This window comes from Python bivittatus, unplaced genomic scaffold, assembly GCF_059951505.1.
Source record: "Python bivittatus isolate LINGU-HERP-01145 unplaced genomic scaffold, Pbiv_v1 ctg000390_np1212, whole genome shotgun sequence".
NCBI lineage: Eukaryota > Metazoa > Chordata > Lepidosauria > Squamata > Pythonidae > Python > Python bivittatus.
The window spans coordinates 1,743,293-1,766,944 of NW_028277070.1; the positions used below are offsets into that span (position 1 = coordinate 1,743,293).

A 23,652-nucleotide genomic window follows, 5' to 3' on the forward strand; every position below is an offset into this window, starting at 1 on the left:
ATATTACTGGATGTGTGTTCATTTCAGTATTTTATATAATGTGTGAAGATTTTTTGGTACAGTTTTTTGTGATAACATACTTTCAAGTTGGTGGAAAACTGCTAAACGTAAGTTAACTTTGTTCATGTTTGTTCTACGTCCTGATGGGATGACTTGATTTTGAATGAACAGATCCCAAAGGGAATGAAAGTGGTCAAATGAGAGCCATCTTCAAAGCCATGTTGGAGCTTTGACATCTTGCACTCAATTATTCTGCAGGTTTTCCTATGGGGGAGATGATAGTGGATGGCTCCTTCCATTTACTCCGCTGGGCAGGCTTCACTGCCCTGTCACTGTCCTGGCAACGGAAGAAAGCGTTCCCTCCTTTCCATTTATGTTCCTGCCTCGCTGTGGTAGATTCTGTGGAGTTCAGTCCATTCATGGCTTCTTCAAGCAGAAGCCCAGCATTGCTTCTGGATACTTCCAAGGACACCTGAGGTGGTGGGACAGCTGCAGCGGGACTCTCAGAAGATGTGACCCTCTTATGCTGGGCTGCCCCTCCATGCTGTTTCAGGAGTCCTCAGCAACCTGGCAGAACTTGGCCAAAGCTGTAGGGGGTCTTCGGTCTCTGGCAGGCCTGCTTCAGAGGCGTCCCTTTGGCATTTAAACAACATCCAAAAGCTGAGTGACCCCAATTAAAGGGTTCTGAGCAGTCAGATGGATTCACGAAGGCAGTTAGGCAGTTAGAACTAGGCGCTAGGTGGAGCTGTGTATCTACGAGAACTGTGCTACAGAATTCCTCCCATTGCAAATTTTGAGCCAGTCTCCTCGTCAGATTACAGAAGCGGAAGGGACTGGGGACACCATCTAGTCCAATGCAATGCTCAGTGCAAGGCCTGCAAAGTCGGCCAGCGCTACTGTATAGCATCCTAGGTAGAAGACCGACCATCCTCTCCTTCCACCAAGAGAGAGCCCTCCCCGATCTTTCTCTTGGGAAGTTTTTCCTAATCTTTTGCTGACTTCCATGCATCTTCTGTCTCCTGTCTCTAGTTTGGAGCAACAGAGAACAAGCTTGTTCCATCTTCTGCAGGACAGCATTTCAGATATTTGAAGTCTACTTTCATATCTCTCATTACTTTCTTCAGGCTAAATTTATTCAGCCTTTTCAAGTGTGTGTAAGAGGACTTGATTTATATGTCCTTCACTATTATGATTTTCTTCTGGGCACACTTGCACCTTCACAATAGCCTAGAGCTAGATCTGCAGACAGTCCAGACGCAGCTTGACCAGTGCAAATATTTAACCATCCTGATGCCCTCAACTTATTACCTTCAACATAGCTGTGATGACTGGAAATAATGCTAGTACAACCCATCTAGAGGGCACCAGGATGAAGAAGGCCAGTTTACCTGTAGGCTTCACTATGGTTGGACGGTCTCTGGACTCAGCTCCCAGCTCTGTTAAACTGTCCCTTCCTTATATACAGATAGCACATCAAGCCATGCGCTACTCATTGTTTTGATTTTTTTAAAAAAAAGATATGTGCCAACTTTAAAAACAATCCAGTATTTACCTGAGGTTTTGGAATTCTGAAATATTAGAGTGGACTACAAGAGCTGAATATAATTTAAATGCTCTGATTGTCCTTTTTAAAAAATTACTTTCAAAAATCAGGGTGAAAGATTATGACTAAGAGTCTTTCGGTATGAAAATCCTTCTAATTCCACTTCTCAGAAATTGGGACATTATGAGGATGTAATATTTAAATTGAGGGAACTGTCAGCCAGGCACCATCTGCTGTCAGTCAGACTGGTCCCCCCATCCTGGCTCATACTGAAACCTGTTCTCCTTTCACATCTTTAAAGAAGGGAAACAGGTTTTCTTTTATATAGCATTGTACCATTTCCTGCCTTTGGACTTCCTTGGAAGCTTGGCTTCTTGGCTAAGGCAAGAAGCTGAAGTTTGGAGGTGAGCGACCTGAAGGAGAGCACAGACAGCCCCCAACCCATCCAGAGAAAGGAAGTGCAGCCAAGCTGCTTTGAGAAAATATCATTACTGCTGCTCTGAGAAGGACAAAATGAGAAGAAACTGCTTTTGCAAGATAGCAGTAATGATGTCATCCGATCAGGGTGGGAGGTTGGAATCACCACAGTTCTTTGTCAGGTCCAACCCCTCATCCAGAAGGGCCCTTATCAGTCTCAACACACTCCTTGCTGGGCTAATTCTTCCCTTGCGGAGGAATTGTGTGCTCTGCCTTTTGCAGAAACTCTGCCTCTTCAGGCTGGCACGACTGGCGTTCCCTGCAATGCAAATGCTTCACTTGTCTGGTTGCCTGACCAGGAGCAGGTCCTCTCCACGGGGCATAGAGAGGTAAGCAAAGGGAGGAGAAAGCAGAAGCAGAAGAGCAGCTTGGCTTCCCTTGGCTGAGAACCAGTTCTGGCACACGATCATGCCATCGCACAAAGGATGCCAATTACCTAACATGGATCGCTTGGGTCAGTGGCATAGTCTGCACCTTTTGCACAACAATGTCATGACGCGGGTCGCTTTTTGCTCTTTGCCCAGCAGGATCTGAGGAGCAGGTGGGGGGGGGGGGTTCTGTTTCCTTGCTCCGTGGTGGGAATATCCATTCCGTCCCACCACAAGTGAAAAGAATTTTAGTTACAATGGAACAATGGCATACAAATATTTAAAATAAAAATAAGTTTCTTGAATTCTTCATTATTTCACCTCCCTTACCTTTTTTGGCAAAATACTGCTGGCAGAAGGAAAAATGTCATGAACGTGCAGTGAAGGGCCACAGGGAAAAAGGTGCTGGAGCCCAACCTCATTATCACTAACCCACCTTTCTGTGCTTATGTCCACAGGGGAAAGGAAAGTTGTGGCTGGTTTCATACAACCCACTAAAACTCCAATTCCTAAAACACAATGGCCGCATTCACAGAACGTGCTACCCTCAACCCAATAAATCAGGGGGACATCTAGGTGGAAGGGAGCTTAGAGATCCATCTGTTATCATGGTTTAAGAGGACGACCCACCCAATATAACCCACCCGAACAACAGGCGAGCCAACCACAAACTGCCCGTTGCAATTGTCTGCTGCACTTCGCTGGAGCGTGTGGGTTTGGTTGGATCCTACTTGGAACGGCAGAAAGGTCTTTATTCAAGCTGCCAAGTTGATGCACCCATTTGGAGAACGCAGCACTTTGCTTCCAATTCATATCTAATAATGTGCTCTCAGCTGCATTTAAATGCTTTGAAGGAGGGCTGCTGATCTGGACAAATAAGAGCTTAAGTTAAGTGAGAAATCATAGGAGATTAACGAGCTTCATCTATAAGCATAGTACATGAGCCTCAACAAGGCTTAGTCCACCAGGTGGAGAGCAATAGAGTTGCCATATTTCAACTTTATGAAGAAAAGGAGACCTGGAAGGGGGCTGTTTACGTGGCATGCAGTGCATTGTGTGGTGTGCAGAATCTAGTTATTTATTTATGTTCCTTGGCAACAGGGCAACTGCAAATGGCTCCTGACTTCAGCTCTGGCTCTGTTGATTGTTTCCACCAAAGCTAACAGTGTTTCAAAATCAAAAGTTTACGGTGCTTAAAAATCCCTCTCCGTGGCATGAAATCAAAAGCCATTGGCACTGAAAGCACTATTTTAGAAATCTCTCTCTCTCTAGCAAAAACCCCAAGGAACGGTAAAGCAGGATTGCACCTTCTGGGACACACAAGGCCAGCAGATCTGTCCTTCGATGACCGTGACCGTGCCCCCTCCTGGAGACCACCGTTGGCAAGCCCTGGCCCCTCCTCTTTCTGAATGCTGCATTTTGGAGGTGGCCATCTGCAGCTGCTCCAGCTTGAAACGTCTGGAACTGGGGGCTCTAATCCCAGACATTTTGGGGTACTTTCTCTTCCGGAGCAAGGCGAGGGCAAGCAAAGTCCTGTTGAGAGATCCAGATGTTTGGCGATGCTGCTATCTAAGAGCAGTTTGACCCACCCTGCCAGTGTTTCTCAAGCTTGGCAACTTTAAGATATGTGGACTTCAATTCCCAGAATTCCCCAGCCAGCCATGCTGGCTGGGGAATTCTGGGAGTTGAAGTCCACATATCTTAAAGCTGCCAAGCTTGAGAAGCGCTGCATTATGCAGACAGGGGCAGGCTGCCCTTCACCCCCTGCACGGAGCCTTTCCAAACACGTGCACCATCCGTCTCCAACCTGCCACTCTCCTCCTTGAGACTTCCTAGGCAGAGAGGCTTCAAGGCAGCTGCGCGTCCTACACATCTGGAGAACATGAGGCTGGAAAGGCTCCTGCAGAGAGAGCGAGAGAGATTCGGTCCCTCCCCCAGATGTCTCAGGCCAGAAAAACAGCCGACCCAAAGGGCCGGGATGCTGACCGACCGAAGCCGCTCTTGCCTTTCTCCCGGTGGCCTCCCGGACTGTTGGAAGCCCCCTCTGGGCTGCCTGGGAGATGAAAGGAGTAATCTCTGCAATGAGATTATTAGACTGAAGGCTTAATCCCCAAATCCATCTGTACATGAAAACCGCCCCCCTCGCCTGCCTCCCCCCATGAGCACTGTTTGCAGAGCGTGAATGAAGCAAGGGAACCTCTCCTAGGGGAGGAGCAGGAGGGGGTGGAAGGACTGGATCCTGACCCCCCCCCCCCGAGATTTAATGAGAGGTGCTAAGGGCCAAGGCCAAGCTGCCAGGGATGAGGGGGGAGGATGTTTGTCAGGACAAGCGGGGTCCACACAGCGTGGGAGAGGAGGCTAATGGATTTGCATCTTTGGGGTTCAGCCTGTTGTGGGAACCAGGCAATCCCGTGATCGGCTTATTGGTGGGCCCTAGCACAGAGCCACCGTTCTGTTATCCTGCGATTACAGTTTAGCATGTTGTGTGAACACGCTGTGCAAGAACTAAAGGTTTCTTTTCAACCACCTCCCTGCAAGTTGTGATTTTCCTTTTGCAGGCATGTGAAGTCAGAAAGAAAGCCACCCCATGGCTGAGCCCCGCAAGAGATGTCAACGCCGTCAAAACCTCCCCCCCTCCCCACCGGACTTGTCATCCAGCAGCCGGCAGATTGTGCCACAGGGTGATCTTAACCTCTGAACAGCTTCAGTGTTCGTGTAAATCAGCGTTCCTCAACCTTGGCAACTTTAAGATGTGTGGACTTCAACTCCCAGAATCCCCCAGCCACCCATGGCTGGGGGATTCTGGGAGCTGACGTCCACACATCTTAAAGTTGCCGAGGTTGAGAAGCACTGATCTAAATTCATTCTGTTGTGCGGTATTGAGTGATTTCAGTAGTTCTGTATTGAGTCATCCAACAGAACAATATTCCCGCTGATTACATTATATCACACTTAATATATGTTTGGTCTATGCTGAAGGTATTATGCAGACATTACAAGGAAATGTCACATTTCAGTGAGCATGTAATAGGGATGCATGTGTTTGTGCACGCGCACGTCTTTTTATAAAGACAACGTCTTCCTTCATGGATGCATGATCCACAGTGTTTTCTTGGCACCAGTGCAGAAGGGCCTGGCCACTGCCACTCTCTGCCATGCGTTTGGATTTCCTGGTGTAGCCTACCCTCTCGGATATCCTGGTGGTCTCCCATCCAAGCATTCACCAGATATCACCCTGCTTAGCTATTCGAGGTGCTGCCCCTTGCTGAAGGTGTGTTTTTACATTCCATGCTAACTTTACTTTTATCTATCTGTAAAAGCCCTTTTCGATCTTTTCACTCGCTTGGTGAGTTGCCTGCTGTTCTGAACAGAAAACTGCTTCGGCATCCAAGCCACAGTCAATTGCTCCAGCCATGTTTGCTGTCTTGGCATAAATGGGTGTGGCCCCATTTCAGGGATGTCTGCAGTGTTTGGTCAAAAAAGTCAAGATGGCGGCCACAACAGCGCAGTGGAAGCTCCGCCTGTTTTCAGGTACCTTGTGTGTGCCTCAAGGACCTGGCTTCGGCTGGCTCAATTAGCGGCCAGCCCAGTCAGGGGAGAGGCCTGTCCTCCCCCCCTCAGCAGCTGCCCTCTCTTGTCTGGGTTCAGGGTCAGGATGGCAGCAGTGCACGGACAGAACAGGCGGAGCTCCAGCTGCACCTGACTTTTTTGACCTCCCCTGCAGACACTCCATTTGGGCTGAATAAAAGCCCACCGGCGCTTGGGGAAGACGATGCCCAGATAGGTTTGGGGGCCAGAGGGTGAGTTTGGGAAGTCGACAGCACGTTGTCAGTTCTCTCACAAAATGGCTTGTTGGCCAGCTGGCATGATCCGCGTGGCCAGAGTGCAAACTGGCAAGGTTGCTCCAAAGTAACATCGCCCCCCTGCCCCCCGCCAGCATTCCCTTCCTGCCTATCTGTGCACACTTGAGTTTCCTTTGCAATCTAGGAGGCCGCTGTGCGTGACGCCCAAAGACAAGGCTGGGCTGTGCCTCGTGCCCTCTTCCCTCCCCATTCACTTTTTTCAAAAGAGGAAAGAGGAGAGCCACGTGGACAGGGAACTGGGCAGATCCGGGGGTGCCTGGGCTTGTGGGCAAGGGGTTGCCTTCGCTTGACTCCTCCGAGCCATGGGGGTGTCTGGGGGTGGGGACGAGAGAGAGCAGCAGCAGCAGCAGTTTGGAGCTTAAAGAAGACATCAAAGCAGACGAGAGCAGCTGCAGGAACCATCATGGGGCATCAGAGAGCTGCTCTGCCTTGCTAATGAAGCTCAGAGGGCCTAGAGCAGGGTTTCTCAGCCTTGGCAACTTTAAGGTGTGTGGACTTCAACTCCCAGAATTTCCATGTTGGCTGGGGGATTCTGGGAGTTGAAGTCCACACATCTTAAAATTGCCAAGGCTGAGAAACCCTGCTCTAGAGTAAACCAGGTAAACATTCCCTGCGTCCTAAGGCAAGCACGGTCCGGAGTTTTGTGCCAGCGAGAAACGTGGGATGCTCTCACCGGTATCAGGAGCAGCAGAGGCATGTTTCAAGGCCACAACGCCTTGCCTGTTTCCTAAAGAGCGAGAGCCACCGAAGAGGAGCTGGTGCAGCGCGCTCCTGGGCATCCCCCTGCTGCAGAGCTGCAATGTTTACACGTGGCCTGTGGCACCAAGGGCTCTGTTGGGCCACGCACTCCTGGCCCCTCTCCTTGAAAAGGGGCTGCCTTCGTTATGCCAAACTATAAGGGGGTCCTGCCAATGGGCAATGATTCCCAGATCCAGCTTCCTTGGGGCATTAGAAGCCCCCCGTGGCAGGGTTGCAGGGCTTGAATCCCGGTTGCCCCACACAGCCCCGTCCCTCCCCCTCGCAAACCAGGAATGGGGCCAGTCTCGAGAGTATTTGCTCTGTATTATTTCTTTGTTTTTCTGCACAAACACATATCGGTACTCCGTAACATGACTGTAGGGAGACAGAAGAACATTCCAGGAGGCATAAGTCAACGCGATACAGAGGAGACAAGAGGAGGCATTCGGCACGAGGCTCTTTCGCCAAGGAAAAGAAGTGCAGAGCACGGTCCGGGTCAGGCGCTGATCCTGTCTGGCCCCTGCTTGAGGGGGCCCCTCTTTCTCATTGCTTTGCGGGGTCTGCTGGAAGAGCAAAAGCAGGCGAGGAGGTGGAAGAGGAGACGTCGACGTCCAGTACTCTGTGGCTGCTTCGGGCGCACCGCTGCCTCCCTGAGGTCACCCCCCCAGGAGCGCTTCTGACGCAGGAGACCGTGAACCTTCCACGGTGTGGAGGGGGAAGGAGCATCAGGCCAGTTGGATCAGGGAGGCAGGTCGCTGCGGCACACCGTCAGTGTGGCAGCCAGCATTGCATAGGAGCTCAGGGCACGGTGCACCACGCAGGCCCTTTTCTACCCTCCGGTGCTGAGTCTCTGTTCAGCTCCAGAACCGTCTTCAGCGAGACATCATCCTGACAAACTCTGTAGACAAGGGAAGAGGCCAAAGAGAGAGTGCTGGACGTGGCCTTCTCCCACCGACCACGGGTCCTTCCAGACCAGTGTTTTTCCAACTTGGCCACTTTAAGATGTGCGGACTTCAACTCCCAGAATTCCCCAGGCTGGCTGGGGAATTCTGGGAGTTGAAGTCCGCACATCTTAAAGTGGCCAAGGTTGAGAAACGCTGATCTAGACCACATTACCGATTCAGACTTACAGCAGTCTTCCAGAGCTCCAAAAGGGGTGTTTCTGTGAAGGAATTTAGAGCTGGCCTTGGGGAAGGTAGGGAAGAGCCCCTCAAAGAAGACCTGGAAAAGAGATTGCATGCCCAGAGGTAGAAGGAGATATGCCAAGAAGCTCAAAATAGCCCACCTTCACTTTAACAAGAGGGCAGGGAGAGAAACCTGGACAGGCTTTCCAGATTGATGTCAGCCCTTCAAGACAGGCCAGGTGAAGAAACAGGCTGGGGGGAGGGAATTCCAGGAATGTATTTATTTATTGTATTTATTCAAATTTATTATAGCCGCCCAACCCTAATGGACTCTGGGTGGCAAACAAAACCGAAAAAATCTGTAAAAAAAAGATAAATCTATAAAAAATAGGTAAAGGAATGCTGCTTTACTGTTGTAGGATATAGGATTAAGTAACAGAATCTTGAAAGCCTGTTCAGGTTTCTTTCTGTCCCCTCTTTCACTCATTTGAGTTTCTTTCTCACACTTCCTTCTGTCTCATGATCTCTTGTCCATCTCTCACCTAAATGGGTCCTTCCTTCCTTCCTTTCCCTCCCTCCCTTCCTTCCTTTTCCTCCCCTTCCTAGCTCTTTCGTACCTTCCCCAAGTGGACTCTGGGTGGCAAACAAAATCCCCCATCCCTGGGCAGCCCTGTACAGCCAGGCCAGTTTCCTTTCTCTAACCCAGTAAGGTCAGGGGGCAGGGGGTAGCTGGCCAGAGGCCCCTTTCTGCTCTCCCTTAGAGGCTGGCGGAGGGTGCAGCTCGTCTCCGGCAGCCTCACCACGGCTTGCGGAGGTCCCTCGTGGGCAGTTGTGAGAAGAGTTCCGGGCACCTGGGGGTGCGGGGTGGCAGCGATGGCCGTGGGGAAGGGCCCTTGGTCTCATTTTAGATTCTACTGAGTGCCTCTTAAGTGCCTCTGCATGCTGTAGAAAACGGCACAGGAAGTACGTCCTTCACCAAACAGCCCTGACCTGCAGCCAGCCCTGCTGCTGGTTCCCCTCCCCGGGGCCGATGGACAGGCTCCCCCTCACCTTCGAAGTCCACTCGCCCATCTCCATTCAGGTCGACATCTCGTATGATGTCCTCTATATCTCGGTGTCCCACTTGCTGCCCGAGGAGCTTCTTCATAGCTTCTCGTAGTTCGTTAGTACTGATTTCTCCGTCTCCATTGGTATCGAACTGCAAAAGGGCATCGGGGGGAACCAGGGTTGGTTCGTCTTCCAAACGCTTTCCACAGAACTCGCAGCTGCTCCCAGCCCAACCTCAGCCCGCTTGGCCAAAGTCGCTTTTGTTTTACATCCCACGTTTAGTGAGCTTCCCTTGAAAGTGGTGTGCCACAGCAGCATGAAAATGCAAGTGCAAATTGCGCATTCGGACTGGGACCCAAGAAGAGGGAATTCCCAGGGGAGGGATCAGGAGGGGATTCTCCTGGGTTCCGCGTGGAAGCAATGGCAGCTAGGAAGCAGGGCTGCGCCGCTCTTCAGATACGGTCTCCAGAAAGTGCTTTGGCGTGTGGGGAAAGTGAACCTGGCTCCTGTCTGCAGCAATCTCGATCAGCCCCCCGTTTTCAAGTGTTGCAGGACAGGCGCCACGTCCCTATTCCACGTGCTATGAAGCCCTTTTTGGAGATTCAGTCTGAAGCGTGCCTCGCCCTGCCAGGAAGGAAACGGGGATGGAACAGAAGCAGTGACAACAGCAGAAGCACTGCCATCATTTCCAGCAATCAAGTAAGAGAAAAAAACAACTCCAAGAGAATTTGGAGAGAAATCTTGGGGTCCCCCAAGAATAAGGCAGGAAAACAGAAGCCTCTCTCAAGGAGGAAGAAAGAAACAGAAATGCGAGGCAGATTTTGCAAGGCAATAGAGCAAGTGGTTCCTCACCTCCCTGAAGGCGTCCCGCAGCTCCTTGACCCCAATCATGTCCGCTGTCTCTGCCAGAAGCTTGGGTCCCATCAGTTCCACAAAGTCATCAAAATCTACATGGCCGCCCACTGGGGACATAAGGAGGGAGAATGTGCAGAAGGCATTTACAGCTGAGCCCAGACTCCGATCACACCATCTGGACGCTACGGAATGAGCACAAGCGGCCCCACACCGAGTTGAGAAGGCAGCATGCGCTGAGGGACTCCATGCAGCTCGGCCTGTGCCTGAAAGGGCACAGAAACAGTTGACACCTCAAAATGGACGGGCCGCGATGCCAGTCGGGGCCACCGCCCGGCTGTTTTGCAGCCGCTTGAGAGTACAACCTAATCTACGCAGACAGCAGGGGAAAAAGTATTTTCGACGGCAACTTCCTACTGGAAAAAAAGAATGTAAAACATTAGGCTTATGATGAGTCCGTACCGGAATGTCGTAAGCAGCCACAGCACAAATGTTGACTGACTGGCAGTGCCCACTTAAAATAAGCCGTAGACCTGAATCTGCAAGGCTCTGTTATTTCTTCCAATCATATTTTCAATCTGGATTTCCTAATTGAAATAGACTCGGCGTCCTGCTTTCTTCTGCCTGACGCTGCACACATTCACGCAACCTACATTCCCAGCGCGCCAGTTCAGTGGAATAAATCGGGGCTGATGTATGTGCACAGCCCAGCGCGGAGCGAAAACAAGCAGCTCTGCATTCAGAGCTGACTCACGATCCGAAACGTTCCCAGCCCAGTCAAATTTGCGGCTGTGACGGGCACCAGGCCCCCTGGCGTGGGATGCCCGGCTGGCTTGCCTGAGCGGAGGTTGGAAAATATTTTTCTGCAGAGGGACTGGAAACGTCCTCGTAAACGCCTGACAAGCAGCCAGAGGGAAGGAATGCCTGCGGCGCCGGCTGCCCCTTTCACGGCCGATCACAGGGCAGGCGGCAGGATTCTGCGGCCAAGGGGCGCAACGGGCAAAGGCCGCTGACTGGGGCAGGAGCAGACGGCGCGGCCTGGCAGTTCGGGCTTGGGCATGCACGCACGCACATGCACACGCACAGCCTGGGGACCGTTACAGCTCTCAGCGCGGGAATTCTTCTTTCTTGTTACGTTTCAAGACGGCAGCCTGACTGGACGCGCACAAGTGTGTCGTTTTCTTCTTTTGCGTAACTTTCACATAGTAGGTTATTTCCCGAAACAAAATGATGCTTCTTCCCGAACAAGGCGTCTGGTGGTTCAAGGCAGCAGCGGAGGACTGTTAAGCCAGCCTAAAACTCTCCGGCTGCCTCGCCGTGGCTGCTTCACCACAAAACGGTTGCGGTTACCCTTCTAGGGAGAAAGGGCAAGGCTATCACTGGACAGTCGTGGCTAGGCCAACTGGAACTGATTTAAGCCAACATGGCCTGGTTTCTGTTCCCCAGCAGGGCCGGCCTGCGGAGGCAGGAGCCCTGGAGGAAGGGACCTGGAAGAGACGCAGCAAAGCGGAAAGTCGGCGATGCGCGCGGGAGTCACGTTCACTTCCCATCTGGCCTTTCCGAGGGAGCCGTGCTTGGGGGAGAGTGCTTCTGGTCGCCTTGCTCTGAGTGAGCGGGAGGATGCGCGAGCGGCTAGGGGGGCATTCCCCACCTTCCTCCCCAACTGGCGCCCCCACGGTTTGCAGACTCCCAGGCTGGAAGGAGCGCCTCGGCCCAGCCCCACTCAGGGCAGGAAGCCAAGCAGAAGCACCCCAGGCAGGCGGGGGTCCAGCCTCTGCCGGAGCACGTCGCGTGAAGCAGAGCCCACCACCTCTTGGGTCAGACTTTCCGAGCAATCCTCGGGAATCCGATTCTGCGTTCTGTGCTCTAAAGCAGCGCTTCTCCACCCTAGCGACTTGAAGATGTGTGGACTACAACTCCCAGGATTCCCTAGCCAGCATGCTTTAAGACATGTGGACTTGAACTCCCAGCATGCTGGCTGGGGAATTCTGGGAGTTGCAGTCCACACATCTTCAAGTCGCTAGGGTCGAGAAGCACCGGCCTACACTAACAAAAAACTCGGGGGGAGTCTGACTTAACAGATTTTATCAAAAGGCATAAGCTTGCTGTTGCTGTTTCGATTGCTCTAAATCCTTAGCATGTGGGATAAGATGATGATGATGATGATGATGATGATGATGATGATGATGATGATGATGATGATGTCCCAGAACTGAACACAGGACTTGAGGGAGGTCCAACCAGTGCAGTAAAATGTAAATTATCCCTTTCCATGATTTCAAAATGATGGTTTGAGTGATGCCACCTAAAACGCAGCCGCGCTCTTTGCTGTAGATTCAGAGATTCATGTAGCATGGGATTATAAGCTAAAATGGAACAGGCACTTTGTGGTTCTGCACCCTATTTAATACTATATTGTATACTATACAGCAGTATTGTCCAAACTTGGCCACTTTAAGATGAGTGGACTTCAACTCCCAGAATTCCCCAGCCAGCCAGCTGGCTGGGGAATTCTGGGAGTTGAAGTCCACTCATCTTAAAGTGGCCAAGTTTGGACAACACTGCTATACAGTATTCTCAATTCATATGTATTTCCACGGTGAGCCATGAATTTGGTATTAAGTATCCCTCTGTTGCAAACGCTGTGGTTTGACTTAGTTTTTAAATAATTAAACTTAGTGTTTAAATAATTAAACTTAGTGTTTAAATAATTTGTACGAAAAATATTCTAGCCGTGGTCCAGCGCAAAATATCCTGCTTCCATATAATGGAGAGGCTGCAGGGAGCACTGTGCTGTAAGGTCCACAAAATGAGTTGTGTCGTGCTGCGCACTGTAGGAATTCAGTTATTGCTTTGGTGCGCCTCACCCAAACCGGTGCATCCCGTTAAGCCTGAATGTGAGTTTTGGAATGATGTTTTGCTAACTCGGTTTTAGGGTTGAGCGTATTGTGTGAACCGCGCCAGAGAGCGCTTGGCCAAAGCGATTCTCCTGTTCTTGCTGAAGCGCCTGAGCTGGCCGAGGACGGACGCCGTGCCGTGCGTGTGCCCAGCGAGGGCGGCAGTGCAGGTGAGCGATCAGGGCAGGCCCTGCTAAAGGACGCGTGGCACTGGCAGGCTGACCCTCAAGGCCACGGCTGGCTTTCGGTTGTGCGGATCCCACCTGGCCATGCGGCGCTCATGCCTGGCGCAAGCAGGGGCGCTGCCTGTGCAAGAAGGCGGCCAGATGGGGAGCGGGAGGAGGGGGCCAGAGAGAGAAAGGCACCGGGAGGGGCGGGGGCCGCAGCGGGCAGAGGCCGCCACTCACAGTTCATGTTGATCTGCTGGGAGAGCTCGATCAGCTCCATCTCGGTCGGCATGTACCCCATGGTGCGCATGCAGTTCCCCAGGTCCCGGCAGTTGATGTAGCCGTCCCGGTCTCGGTCGAACTCTCTGAAGGCTTCTCTCAGCTCTGTGGGGCAAAGCCAGTTGAGGGAGGGGCTGCCGGGGGCGGGTCTTTCCCCCGGCCTCCCCCGAAGCCTGGCCCCGGAGGGGCTCTCTTCGCCCCCCGCTACTGGCCGGAGCTCCGGCAGGGCCTGGGAAGCCAGCTGTGGCAACACGCGTGTCCCTGCGGCTCCCCGCCAGCCCTCTCCGACGTCTTGCATTTTAGAGAAATCGACTGCAGCGAAGCCGAGAACCCTCCAGCCTCGTGTCTATTTCCAGGGATGCGCCGAGTGGGTGCCGTTTCCCAAGAGGGTGAATATGGAGTTTGGCAGCAGCCCAGGGATGTCATTTGCAAGCGCAAAAACTGCCTGAAGGTGAACAGGGATCCTGCAAAGAGGGGGAGAGGGAGGGGAGAGGAGGGGAGGGGCCACCTGGGGGGATCGGTGCTTCTCCCTCAAGCAGCCTTCTGGGGAATCAGTGGGACCCTCGGCCATAGCGAAGTGCCCACAACTTACCGCCCTCCCCACCAGTGTGAAGAAGCTAGCAGCCTGGCTGTAGGCACCCTTTTGGGGAGAGAGAAGAAGGGGCCGAGTGACGACCCCTCCCTTGCAAAGGTCTTTCTGCTTCTCTACAGCCTCCCCCCACAAAGAGCTGAAGTCATGCATGATCCCACTCAAGGCAACTCAAAGCATCACGCTTTTAAATAAGCGCATCTTTAAAGGCCCACCCTGCATCTCCCTGCTCTCCCCCCCAGGGACGGGTCGCTGCTCAGACCACCAGCTGGGGAACCCAGAGCCAGGATCCTTCTTCCGACACCCCAGTCGGACGCTTCCCTGCTGCTGATTCAAATTCACACTTCCAGATCAATATGCCATCCAAAGATGGTTCTCCAGCTTTCGCACTTCTCAGAAGTTATGTAAGAATGCAAAGTGTAATCTAATATGTGTGCATTAGTGGGTGGGAAATACAGAATAACTGCTTGCAAAGATAGATTGGTAGATAGATTAGACAGAGATAGATAGATGAGAGAGAGAGAGATAGCATAAATGCTTATGAATTTTCATTTTTTTTTAAAGTTGCCAGCTGATGCGGAAGTGGGAGAGAGCTAAAGATTGGAAAAATGAGAACTGGGGACTCTGAGATGAATGCTCTCTTTCCCTTTCACAGTCCTCTAAACAGGAGAAAAGAGGAAAACATCTTACCTTCTATTTCTTCGGGACGCAGTTCTCTGTCCTGGAAGGGAAAAGTTCCTGGGATTAAAACTGGCTCTTTCCCAGGCAGCTTCTGAGCATACACCAAGTGCGTTAACAGGGGAGGGGAGGGGAGGAAAGGGAATTAAAAGCCCCCAGTAGGGTCTTGCTCTTCTGTGGCCATCGGGTCAAGCAGAGAATTTGGCCAAGACCCACCGAAGGGGATGTTTCCAGCCAAGCCCCCCTCCCTTCCTACGGCTCATCGATTCAGTTCAAGTGGACTTGAATAAACGCCGTCACTGCCAAGGACAGAAGATGGCAGAAAGGGGGATCGGGAGTTACGACCCCTTCCTCCCGCCCTCCCGTTTTGGCTACAGCCTCCCCGCCCTCGCTCTTCAGAGCCCCAGGGATGGCTCAGCCTTAGCCTGGGGGCACCTGGGGTCTGGGGCCCAGAGAATGAAACACGAGGGGCTCGTGGGGAAACAAGGAAGGAGGATTCCGCGAGGTCAGGGAGCAGCCAAGGCTGGGGGCGGGGGGAGGCTTGTCCAGAGCAGAAGAAAACTCTGTGGCTGCCCGGAGTGGGAGCAAAGCCAGAGGTGGAAATGCGCTGCTTAAGGGGGAAACGTCTCTTCTTCCGTAGGAGGCTGCTAGCTCCCGGGCAAGAGGTCATTCCCAGCCCCCCGCCAATCTCCTTGCCTGACAGAGCCCTGGTATTGCCCCCAAATGAACGCCTGGGGCTGCCAGAGTCCCCCGACCACGCTTCTGCCCCGAGCCCGGGGCGGCTCCAAGTGGCCCACGCTTGCACAAGAAGGCTGAGCTAGACAGCAAAGCCCGCCCAGACGCCCCTTCCCCACCCCAGAGCCCCTTCTCCCCTTTCTTTCGCCAGTCTGGCAGGTGAGCTAGATGCCGCGGAGGAGAGAAGGAAGGACAGCAACTGTGGGAGATCAGCAGCAGCCATTTGCTGGCTTTCGGTAAGGGTCCCTCGAGGGTCTCGAGGGCAACAACAGGAATGATCACCCGGAGCTGGAGCTGAACACAGCCAGCTGCCTGGCAGAGCAGCTGAGAGGAGCCACGGGGTTAAATGTCTTCTAGGGCACATTCAGGAGAGCTCCCTCGATGCATTAGCCTATGAAGAAGCACGATCCCCTAACAGGCATCCTGGAGCCCCTGTGGGCTTGCAAAGTTCCCTGGGGTGGGGCACACGCAGGAGACCGCCCAAGTGTCAGCTGGTTCTCCCACTCTGCCAGCCCCATGCCCACTCTCAAGGGCGATCAACTCACTTTGTCCTCCTCCCAGCTGAGCTCAGCTGGGCATCAACCTGCCATGCCCTACCTGCCACAGTGCTGTGTCCATGCAACTAAGCGGATGTTCGGCTCCTTGGAGAACCACCTCCTGGAGCGCAGCAAGAGCCAGGCTTGGTCCAGCCCAGGCTGGGAGAGAGGAATGGTCTCCGTGGCCTGGGAGCAGCCACCTGCCCATCTCCAGCCCTGGGGGCAGGGGATGCCATGCCCTCGGCAGGCTGCCTGTCCCGAGAGGATCCAACTTACATACCGGCTGCCTGTTTTCTGCGAATCCCTTCCTCAGGAAGATGCAGGCCGGCCCCAGCAGGTTGTGCATCACGGCGCAGTTCTGGGCCAGCGCCATGAGCGAGCCCTGGCGCTCGCCGGCTGACGGCCCCTCCTCACTCATCTGGACAGCCTTATAGCATGCCTTCTCCTCATGGTGGATCTTCTTGGCCCGATCAGCAGCAAGCAAACAATACAACAGAGGAAGTTACCTCTCTGCTCCTCGCAGCTCATTAGGGCACCCTGCCTCTAGTACCCACCCTACAGCTTGCAATGGCGCAGAAGCACTCTCCACTGAGGCCTGTTTCAGAGGACGGGTTGTGTGATTCCAGGACACAAGTCCTGTGTTCAGCCACGTCTTTCAGGCACAGAATGTTCTATCTCCAAGAAGCCTTGTATCTGCCACCGTTCCACGCTCCCACCCCCGAAGCAGCCAGAACACGTTCACTTCTAAGAGGGGACGAAAGTGAAGCAGCCCCCTCCCCCCAGTGGATATCAGAAGCCCTCTTGGTAGCCCACACAACCCCTCCGACAGACCACAGGCGCAGCTTGGAAGAAGGCGCTCCTGGATCCAGTTCTGCCACTGGAAGAGGGAGGAGGCCAGGAGTCTGGGTACCTGCGTGTGCCAGCAAGAAGGCCACTGGCAACTGCTTGTTACTACTAACCCCAATGGCAGGTCCCTAGACTAATCCATTTAGTGCTGGGGGCCATAACTCAGGAGTCCCAAAGTTTTGGGTGAGGCCACTAAGCCTCCTCAAAACTTGTATTGAATTGCTACTATGCTGGGGTCTGAGAAGTTATTAAAAGGAAGCCACTACACGAGCTATACTTGGTTAATTAATCATGTTGTGCTGGCCAATCTCTTCCATCCACTTCATGTCCCCTACATGCAGGTGGGAGCTTCATCTGGAGAAGGGTGGGCGCCCCAGCTTAGTCTGGCCTGCATTTCCAGAATCAGATCCACTGAAGGATGAAGCCAGACCTCAAATCAAGCTTCGGGCAAAGTGGTGGGTTGAAACAGCAGCCAGACCCGGCTTGCCAGAGATGTTTCTAGCCCTGGAGCGCTTCTCTGGGCTTCTTCACAGGAATGCTCACCTCCCCAGATTTCTCTGGCCCAGCAGCCCCCAGCATGGCAGGTGTGGTGGGGAACCCCCTTCCCAAGAGTGTCAATGGCTGTCTTCAAGACCGAGACAGTAGCGAAGACCCTTCAGAGAAGGCGAAGCTGCTCTCCCTTAGCCTGTGGGGTGGGTTTGCTTTAGGTGTTAAGGGACAGAGGCTCGCAGTTCATGTTATCTGCCTAAGACAGGACTGGCCAGGGGCTCCCACGACGTTCCTGGGGAGGGAAAGTGCCACAGTTCCCGGTTTCTTTGTTAGGGCTTCCTCTACAGTTTTCACATGCCCCCGCTGCAAATAGCGGGAGATTGCCCATAGGATCCTCATCTGTTGCCATCAGAAAAGCCTTCAGGGGCCGCGGACTGTCCCTCCCTGCTGTGGGGAAAGATGTGGTGCCGTGATCGAGATCACACCTCGCCTTTCTTTTGCAGACTGGACACTTGGGGACACAGACTTCTGTACCAAGGCAGAAAATGCAAACCGCTTGTGGGTCTGATCCCTCCCCACCTCCACAAATGCCCTCCCTGTATCTGCTCCCGGACCCACTTATTGAGTCCTTTCAGTCGGGCTGCACTCTGCCCATGTACAGGAAACAGTGCATAGGCTGACCAGCAATTCAGAATCCCTCAAACTTCAGCTTTGGGGGTTTTATTTCAAGACTTGTGCAAAGGAGAAACCGGGATGCTGTCCCTATGGAAATTTCAGAAGCTTCCTTTGCAACGAGGGAGCCTTGCATTCCGTGTACAGGGTGGACTGTGTGTGCGCGCGTGTGTAAGGCTGTGTGCATGACAAGGGAGACAGGAAAGAAGCGAGTTCAGCAGCAGCAGCAGCAGCAGCAGCCAGGTATGGCCTGGTATAGCTCCACGGGAGCCAAATGCATCCTGGGCTTCAACCCACTGGGTGCAGCACAGCGCCTGCTGGCTCCCCCGCCTGAGGCCAAGACCCACGCGCCCTGCTCCCCGTCATGTGGGGTGCAGCTTTTCCAGCAGGCCCTCCGGGGCCCAGAGTGGAATCCAGTAGCAATGCTTCCAGGCCCACCAGAGAGCCAGTGGCTCACCTTATATAGCCAGCCCCGAGCCCCCCTGGGCTCTGGCGGAAACGTTCCTTTCTGACATTCCCATGCAGCTATAAAAAGCAGCAGTGCTCATGAGGACCTCTGAATTTTATGCAATAAACATTCACCATCCTATTGCCGCTTTCCTGAGAGGCCGAGAGCTTTTTTCCCCCCTAAAGTTCCTCCGGCCCCGTTTGAGAGCTGCTCTTAAAAAGCTGCTGCGCCGTCACCCAGCACGGCCGAATGCTTCCTGGCAGGGCTGAGAACGCGGACCCAGACGCTCACAGATTTGCACGCACGGCTATGTTGAGTGGCAATGAGAGTTTCTTGCAGGACACACACCCTGCCTGATGGTGCTGCCATTTCTTCTGTTTGAAACACAGCCTGAAGTGACCCGCTTCGGTCAAATGCCGCTGGCATTGGGTGCAGGGAGAGCATCCAGGGTAGGATCACCATCCACAACAAAGATGCTTCAACAAAATAAGGTGGGCTCTGTTCCCCGAGAATAGGGCACCCTCCCCTGACCATCTGCCCAATTGGGCAGCCCAAGTTGAGCAGCTGGAGGGGATTTCTGGCACCATGTTCAGCTGGACAGCATCCTTTTGAAGAGGAAAGATTGGACCAAGGAGAACATCAGTGCTATGCAGAGAGGGGCAACTTGGGTCTGGTGGCCCTGGGGCTAATCTGCAGCAGATATCTGATACTTGGTGATGGGAAGGAGCAGGTACCCATTGTCTCTGCTCAACCATGGGGTTACCGGGGCCTTAGACTCCCAGAGATGCTACCTCTAAGGACACACAGCAGCATCTTCTCACCCTCGCTTCTGGCAATGGGAAAGCAGAGAGTGCAAGAAGCAGCACTGAAATCACCATCTCCTTCCATTTCAGGTCGTCTACTGGTTTCTCAGCCTCTCCACTCCACCCCCACCCCCAAATCTGTCACTGGGCAGTAGACTTTGTGCTGCAGACCACACATGGAATACACTGTCCAGTTCTGGTTGCCACAATACAAAAAGGATGCTGAGGCACCAGAAAGAGTGCAGAGAAAAGCAACAAAGATGGTGAGGGCCTTGGAGGATCAATCCTATGGAGGGTGGGTAAAGGAACTGGGTGAGTTTAGCCTGAAGAAGAGAAGGCTCAGGGGAGACGTGATAGCAGACGTCCCATACTCGAAGGGGTGTCACAGGGAAGACAGGGTGGGTTTGTTTTGGAGAGCGTGAAGGGGTAGGACAAGAGCCTTACAGAGGAAGATCCAAACTTGAACTAAGGTGGGATTTCCTGACTAGGATTGCTCTGGAGCAAAGGGAGAGTCTGCCTCCTGGAGTCATGGGTGCTCCACCGTGGGAGGCTTTCAAATAAAGGTTGGCAGCCTTTTGCCTGGTGTGGTCTGAGGATTTTGCCCAGGGCAGGGGTGGAATTCCAAGACCTCCAAGGTCCCCTTCCAACCCTAGGATTCTAGATTCTATCATTTGGTCAGTTGAATTTGTGGTACCCTCCTCGCAGGTGGGGTCATCTGCATTTTTTTATATAATTTTCATTTCAGTCAGAGAGCCAGTTTGGTGTAGTGGTTAAGGCACCAGTCTGGAAACAGGCAGACCATGAGTTCTAGTCCTGCCTTAGGCACAAAGCCTGCTAGGTGACCTTGGGCCAGTCCCTCTCTCTCAGCCCTAAGAAGGAAGCAAGGGCAAACCACTTCCAAAAGTCTTGCCAAGAAAACTGCAGGGACTTGTCCAAGCAGTCCCCAGGAGTCAATACTGACTTGAAGGCACACACAGACACATTTCAATCAAAATCCTCCCTCCCTCCCCCCCTCCCTCCCCCATTCAACACTCTGCTATCTCCTCTGTAAATCCAAAGCACCAGGAGCCTCTCTGGGCAGTGCCAGCAAGATCTCTAAAACTGCAGTGGAGAAGGGAAGAACAAAGCAATGGGGAGGGTGCTGCCCCATGGTTGTGTAGGCTGCGTTTTGAGGACATGGGAGCCACCAAACGCAGATTTACTTCTCATGAAGAGGTGCCCCAATGAGACCTAGCTCCCTGATCAATGTGCCAAGATGAGGGGTTTTGCACATGCGTTCCTGGGGGTGCACTTAAAGCTTCTTCAAGAAGGACTTCAAGGGGATGCAGAAGAAGAGACAGCCAGAGTTTGTGTGAGCTTTTGAGTCTTAAATTATATTTATCCTCTTTTGGAACATAATCTCTAACGCTAATTCTTTATGAAACTTTATCTTGGGTTGCTCAGAAGGAGGCCAGAGTAAAAGAAATAGGAAGCCTTGCAACTGAGCTGAAACCCCCGCAAATAAACTTAGTTATGGTGCTGTATCAGCACGCCTGAAGGTTATACCGGAATATATACATTAAAGATTCTTCAACCTCCTCCAGATGTTGCGTGTCTTGACATTGCAGCCAACTCTTCCTATCATCTCTCTTGACCCATCTGAGATTCACCTGGGAAAGCCAGCAGCTGTTGGTCTACCCCCCTGGCAATGGGCCAGAACATTGCCCAGAAAGACCCCCAGCCACACCATGTTGCCTCCACTCTCCACTGACCGTAGAGACGTTATTTAAGCATTGAAGTGGCAAGTGCTGTCACTGCTGGACATCTCTCCTTAAGGCATTTTGGGGCTTTGGCGGGAACACTCTTTCCTCATTTCCAGCCTTCATCACCTTTAGGGAGCCCTGCCGGGGAGGGGTCCCTTCCCACCTTGTGGCTGAACTGACATTCTCCCTTGCAGTCACGTTCCCTTCCGACTGCTTCCCTGAAGTTGGTCACAATGGAGAACCCAACTCTCCCTGTCTTAGCATCTCTCTCTCTCTCACACACACACACACGGACACACATGCACGGGCACAGATATTCAGAGCAACATGCTGACTGACTGCTAAGTGCACATAAACCAGTTATTCCAGATGATATCAGCGTCCGCTTGTTCAGACCAGCGGGGATGCTCAAACACACAGGAAGAGAGGCAGAAGTACTCTGGTTAGCATATGTCCAGAATGCCTCCATAAGATGGTATGTTGGGGTGCCCAAGGAACACTGGTCAATACACCTCCCTATTACACACACACACACACAGTCACTAACGCCATATGCATTTGTGCATGAACTTGCACTAATACACTCGTTTTCCTCTAGAACACTTGCTCGTACACACCCGCACCTTCCCCAGTTCCTTGAAGGATCAGATTCTGCGGGCCCACGGAGGCCCCTTTTCCCTGCCACCTTTGAGAGCAACCAGGCTTGCAAGAAGGAGGATTATTTTTCTTTGCAGTGGGCAGCCCAGTTCTGGAATGCCTTCGGGGTTCCACGGAAGGTTATCAGTGTTTCTGTAGATAAGATCTGACAACTCATCATCGCTGGCCAATTATCTTTTACTGCTGTTTAGCTTTGCACTGGACAGTTTTCCTTTTCTTGGTTCTTATTACATATATTAATGTTCACCAGCGCAGGGAAGTGGTTTGCCTGTATAACAGCCATCCTAGATGCAAATGAAGCAAACAGCCCAAGCTAAAGGTTTCATTCACAGGGACCGGGGTATCCACAGGCTATGGTCAAAAAAGTCAGAATGGCGGTCACGGAGGGGCAATGGAAGCCAGATCGGCAGAGGTTCAATTGCGTTGTTATAACTGCCATCTGGACGTTTTTTATCACCCCCCGCAGACACCCTGACCGGGACCATTCTGCCGCTCCGCCGCAAATGGAACAGATTACTTGCTTCAGAAACTACCTCCTTCAGAGCTTCGCCCCACTTCAGAAAAAAGGGCCTTTTGTGAAAGTCAGTAAATGCTGCGGTGTCGCTGTGTTTCTTTGTGAAACCTATCAGTTGCATTCTCTGTAGCTAAAATGATTTGCAAAGGAGGTACAAGAAAAACAGAGCGAACTACCAAACTCAATAACGCGGCTAAACCAGCTAATGCTCCCCGAGAAGCTAATCTTGCCTCCAGATGTGATCCAGCTGCGAGTTCCCAGAGAACACAAGTTGTCTGGGAATTGCCATCCTAGAGCACCACGGGGCGCCAGGCTAGCAAGAACTTCGCTAAAGCCACAAGCCCCGTTGGAAATCTGCCCCGTAACACCTGCTAGTTCACCCAAACGATTCAGAAACACTTTGGAGCTTAAACCTATACAAGGAAGCTCCACTGAGCCCTGAGCAAAACTGATGACTTCCTGTGGAAATCTCTCCCTCAGCAGACTTCTTGAGTTGGAGGTGTTTGCACACACGCGCATGCACACAACCTCTCTCACCTGGAGCTCCCGAAGGGTTTTCTCTGAGATCAAGCAGGGACTGAGCGGGAAGCAAGAAACGGCACAGGTATACTGACCTAGATCCACGTGGCAGGCGCGGAGGGGAGGGGAGGGGAGGGAGGGGGGATTCCTTCAAGCGCTCCCATTGGAAACAGACCCTTCTTCCTCCCTCTGGGCACTACTTTGTGCACAGATCAGCTGCTTGCGCTGGGTGGTGAGGAAACAAGCGCGATATGAGGACTCGTGGGGGAATGCACCCCAAGGCAGTTGGGTGCCAAAGACCCGGCCGGGCACGGTGATCTTGGTACTCCTTTATGATTTCCATCTGCGTCCCCCGCTGGGGAGCGTCCACACGTCCCGTGCAAAAGTCACGCTGCAGCCATCGGAGGCGGCTTCAGCGGTTAGTGTTGTAGAAACCAAGGCAGGGATGTGTAGAAGGGAGAGGGAGCACCCTGGCGCCTACAGAACACGGGGAGGGGGCTTTGCCCCCCTCCAGGAAGTTCTCCTTAGCAGCCCGCATCCCCAGTCGCTGCGGCTCCGCGAGAAACGCAATTCAGATAAGCTAAATGGGGCGAGGGTCCCCCCCGCCCGCGCAACCCCCCTGCCCCGGGACACGAGTCTGCGTGGCCGGAGCCCCCCGCGTGCCTGCCCACTGGCGCCGGGGCTCCTTTCGCCCGCCGCCCGAGACCCGCGGGCTGGGCAGCCTCCCTTCGCAGGCGCTTCTGCCCGCGCCTCCCGCACCGCCCCCGGGCCGGCTCTCGAGGCGAGGGGCGCGCGGCGCGTGGGGACGTACCTTCCGCGAGAGGCTTCGCAGGGGAGGCTTCACGCAGTTGCCCATCGCGGAGGCGGCCTTCCCGGCTTAGAAAGGGCCGCTGGCAGCCGAGCCCATCGGAGCGGACCCGCCCGCCCGCCCGGCCTGCCTGCCTCCCGCCCTCCGTCCGCCCCTTCCTTTCGCCCAACTTTAAGCCCACTTTCTCCACCGAGACGGGAAAGAGGGAACCGAGACGGGGAAGGAGAGGCGGAGAGCGCGGGGTGAACGGTCTGAACTACT

At 53.2% G+C, this 23,652-nt stretch overlaps 1 protein-coding gene across 3 annotated transcripts; it reads right to left on the reverse strand.

Moving 5' to 3' along the window:
• Nucleotides 1-7,325: 7,325 nt before the first annotated feature.
• On the reverse strand, nucleotides 7,326-23,439 carry CABP1 (calcium binding protein 1). Of its 3 annotated transcripts, none has more exons than XM_088143695.1 (7): nucleotides 23,395-23,439; nucleotides 16,174-16,350; nucleotides 14,635-14,665; nucleotides 13,317-13,460; nucleotides 10,013-10,122; nucleotides 9,164-9,311; nucleotides 7,326-7,887 (listed from the first exon to the last, which is right to left on the reverse strand). In XM_088143695.1, exons 1-7 carry the CDS (start codon nucleotides 23,437-23,439, stop codon nucleotides 7,862-7,864), a joined length of 681 nt encoding a protein of 226 aa, XP_087999821.1. In that variant the 3' UTR covers nucleotides 7,326-7,861. The 3 variants fall into 3 exon arrangements, with proteins under 3 accessions (XP_087999821.1, XP_087999820.1, XP_087999823.1); XM_088143694.1 differs by having other exon boundaries at nucleotides 16,174-16,353; XM_088143697.1 differs by lacking the exon at nucleotides 16,174-16,350.
• Nucleotides 23,440-23,652: the final 213 nt, after the last annotated feature.

What these genes read in the sequence shown, in the direction of transcription:
- CABP1 (XM_088143694.1), bottom strand. Translation starts at nt 23,439, where the DNA reads ATGGGCAACTGCGTGAAGCCTCCCCTGCGAAGCCTCTCGCGGAAG. An exon ending in TCGCAGAAAACAGGCAGCCG is followed by an intron (nt 14,666 to 16,173) that starts GTATGTAAGTTG and finishes TTTCCCTTCCAG; the next exon opens with GACAGAGAACTGCGTCCCGA. An exon ending in TGCGGGACGCCTTCAGGGAG is followed by an intron (nt 9,312 to 10,012) that starts GTGAGGAACCAC and finishes GCCCTTTTGCAG; the next exon opens with TTCGATACCAATGGAGACGG.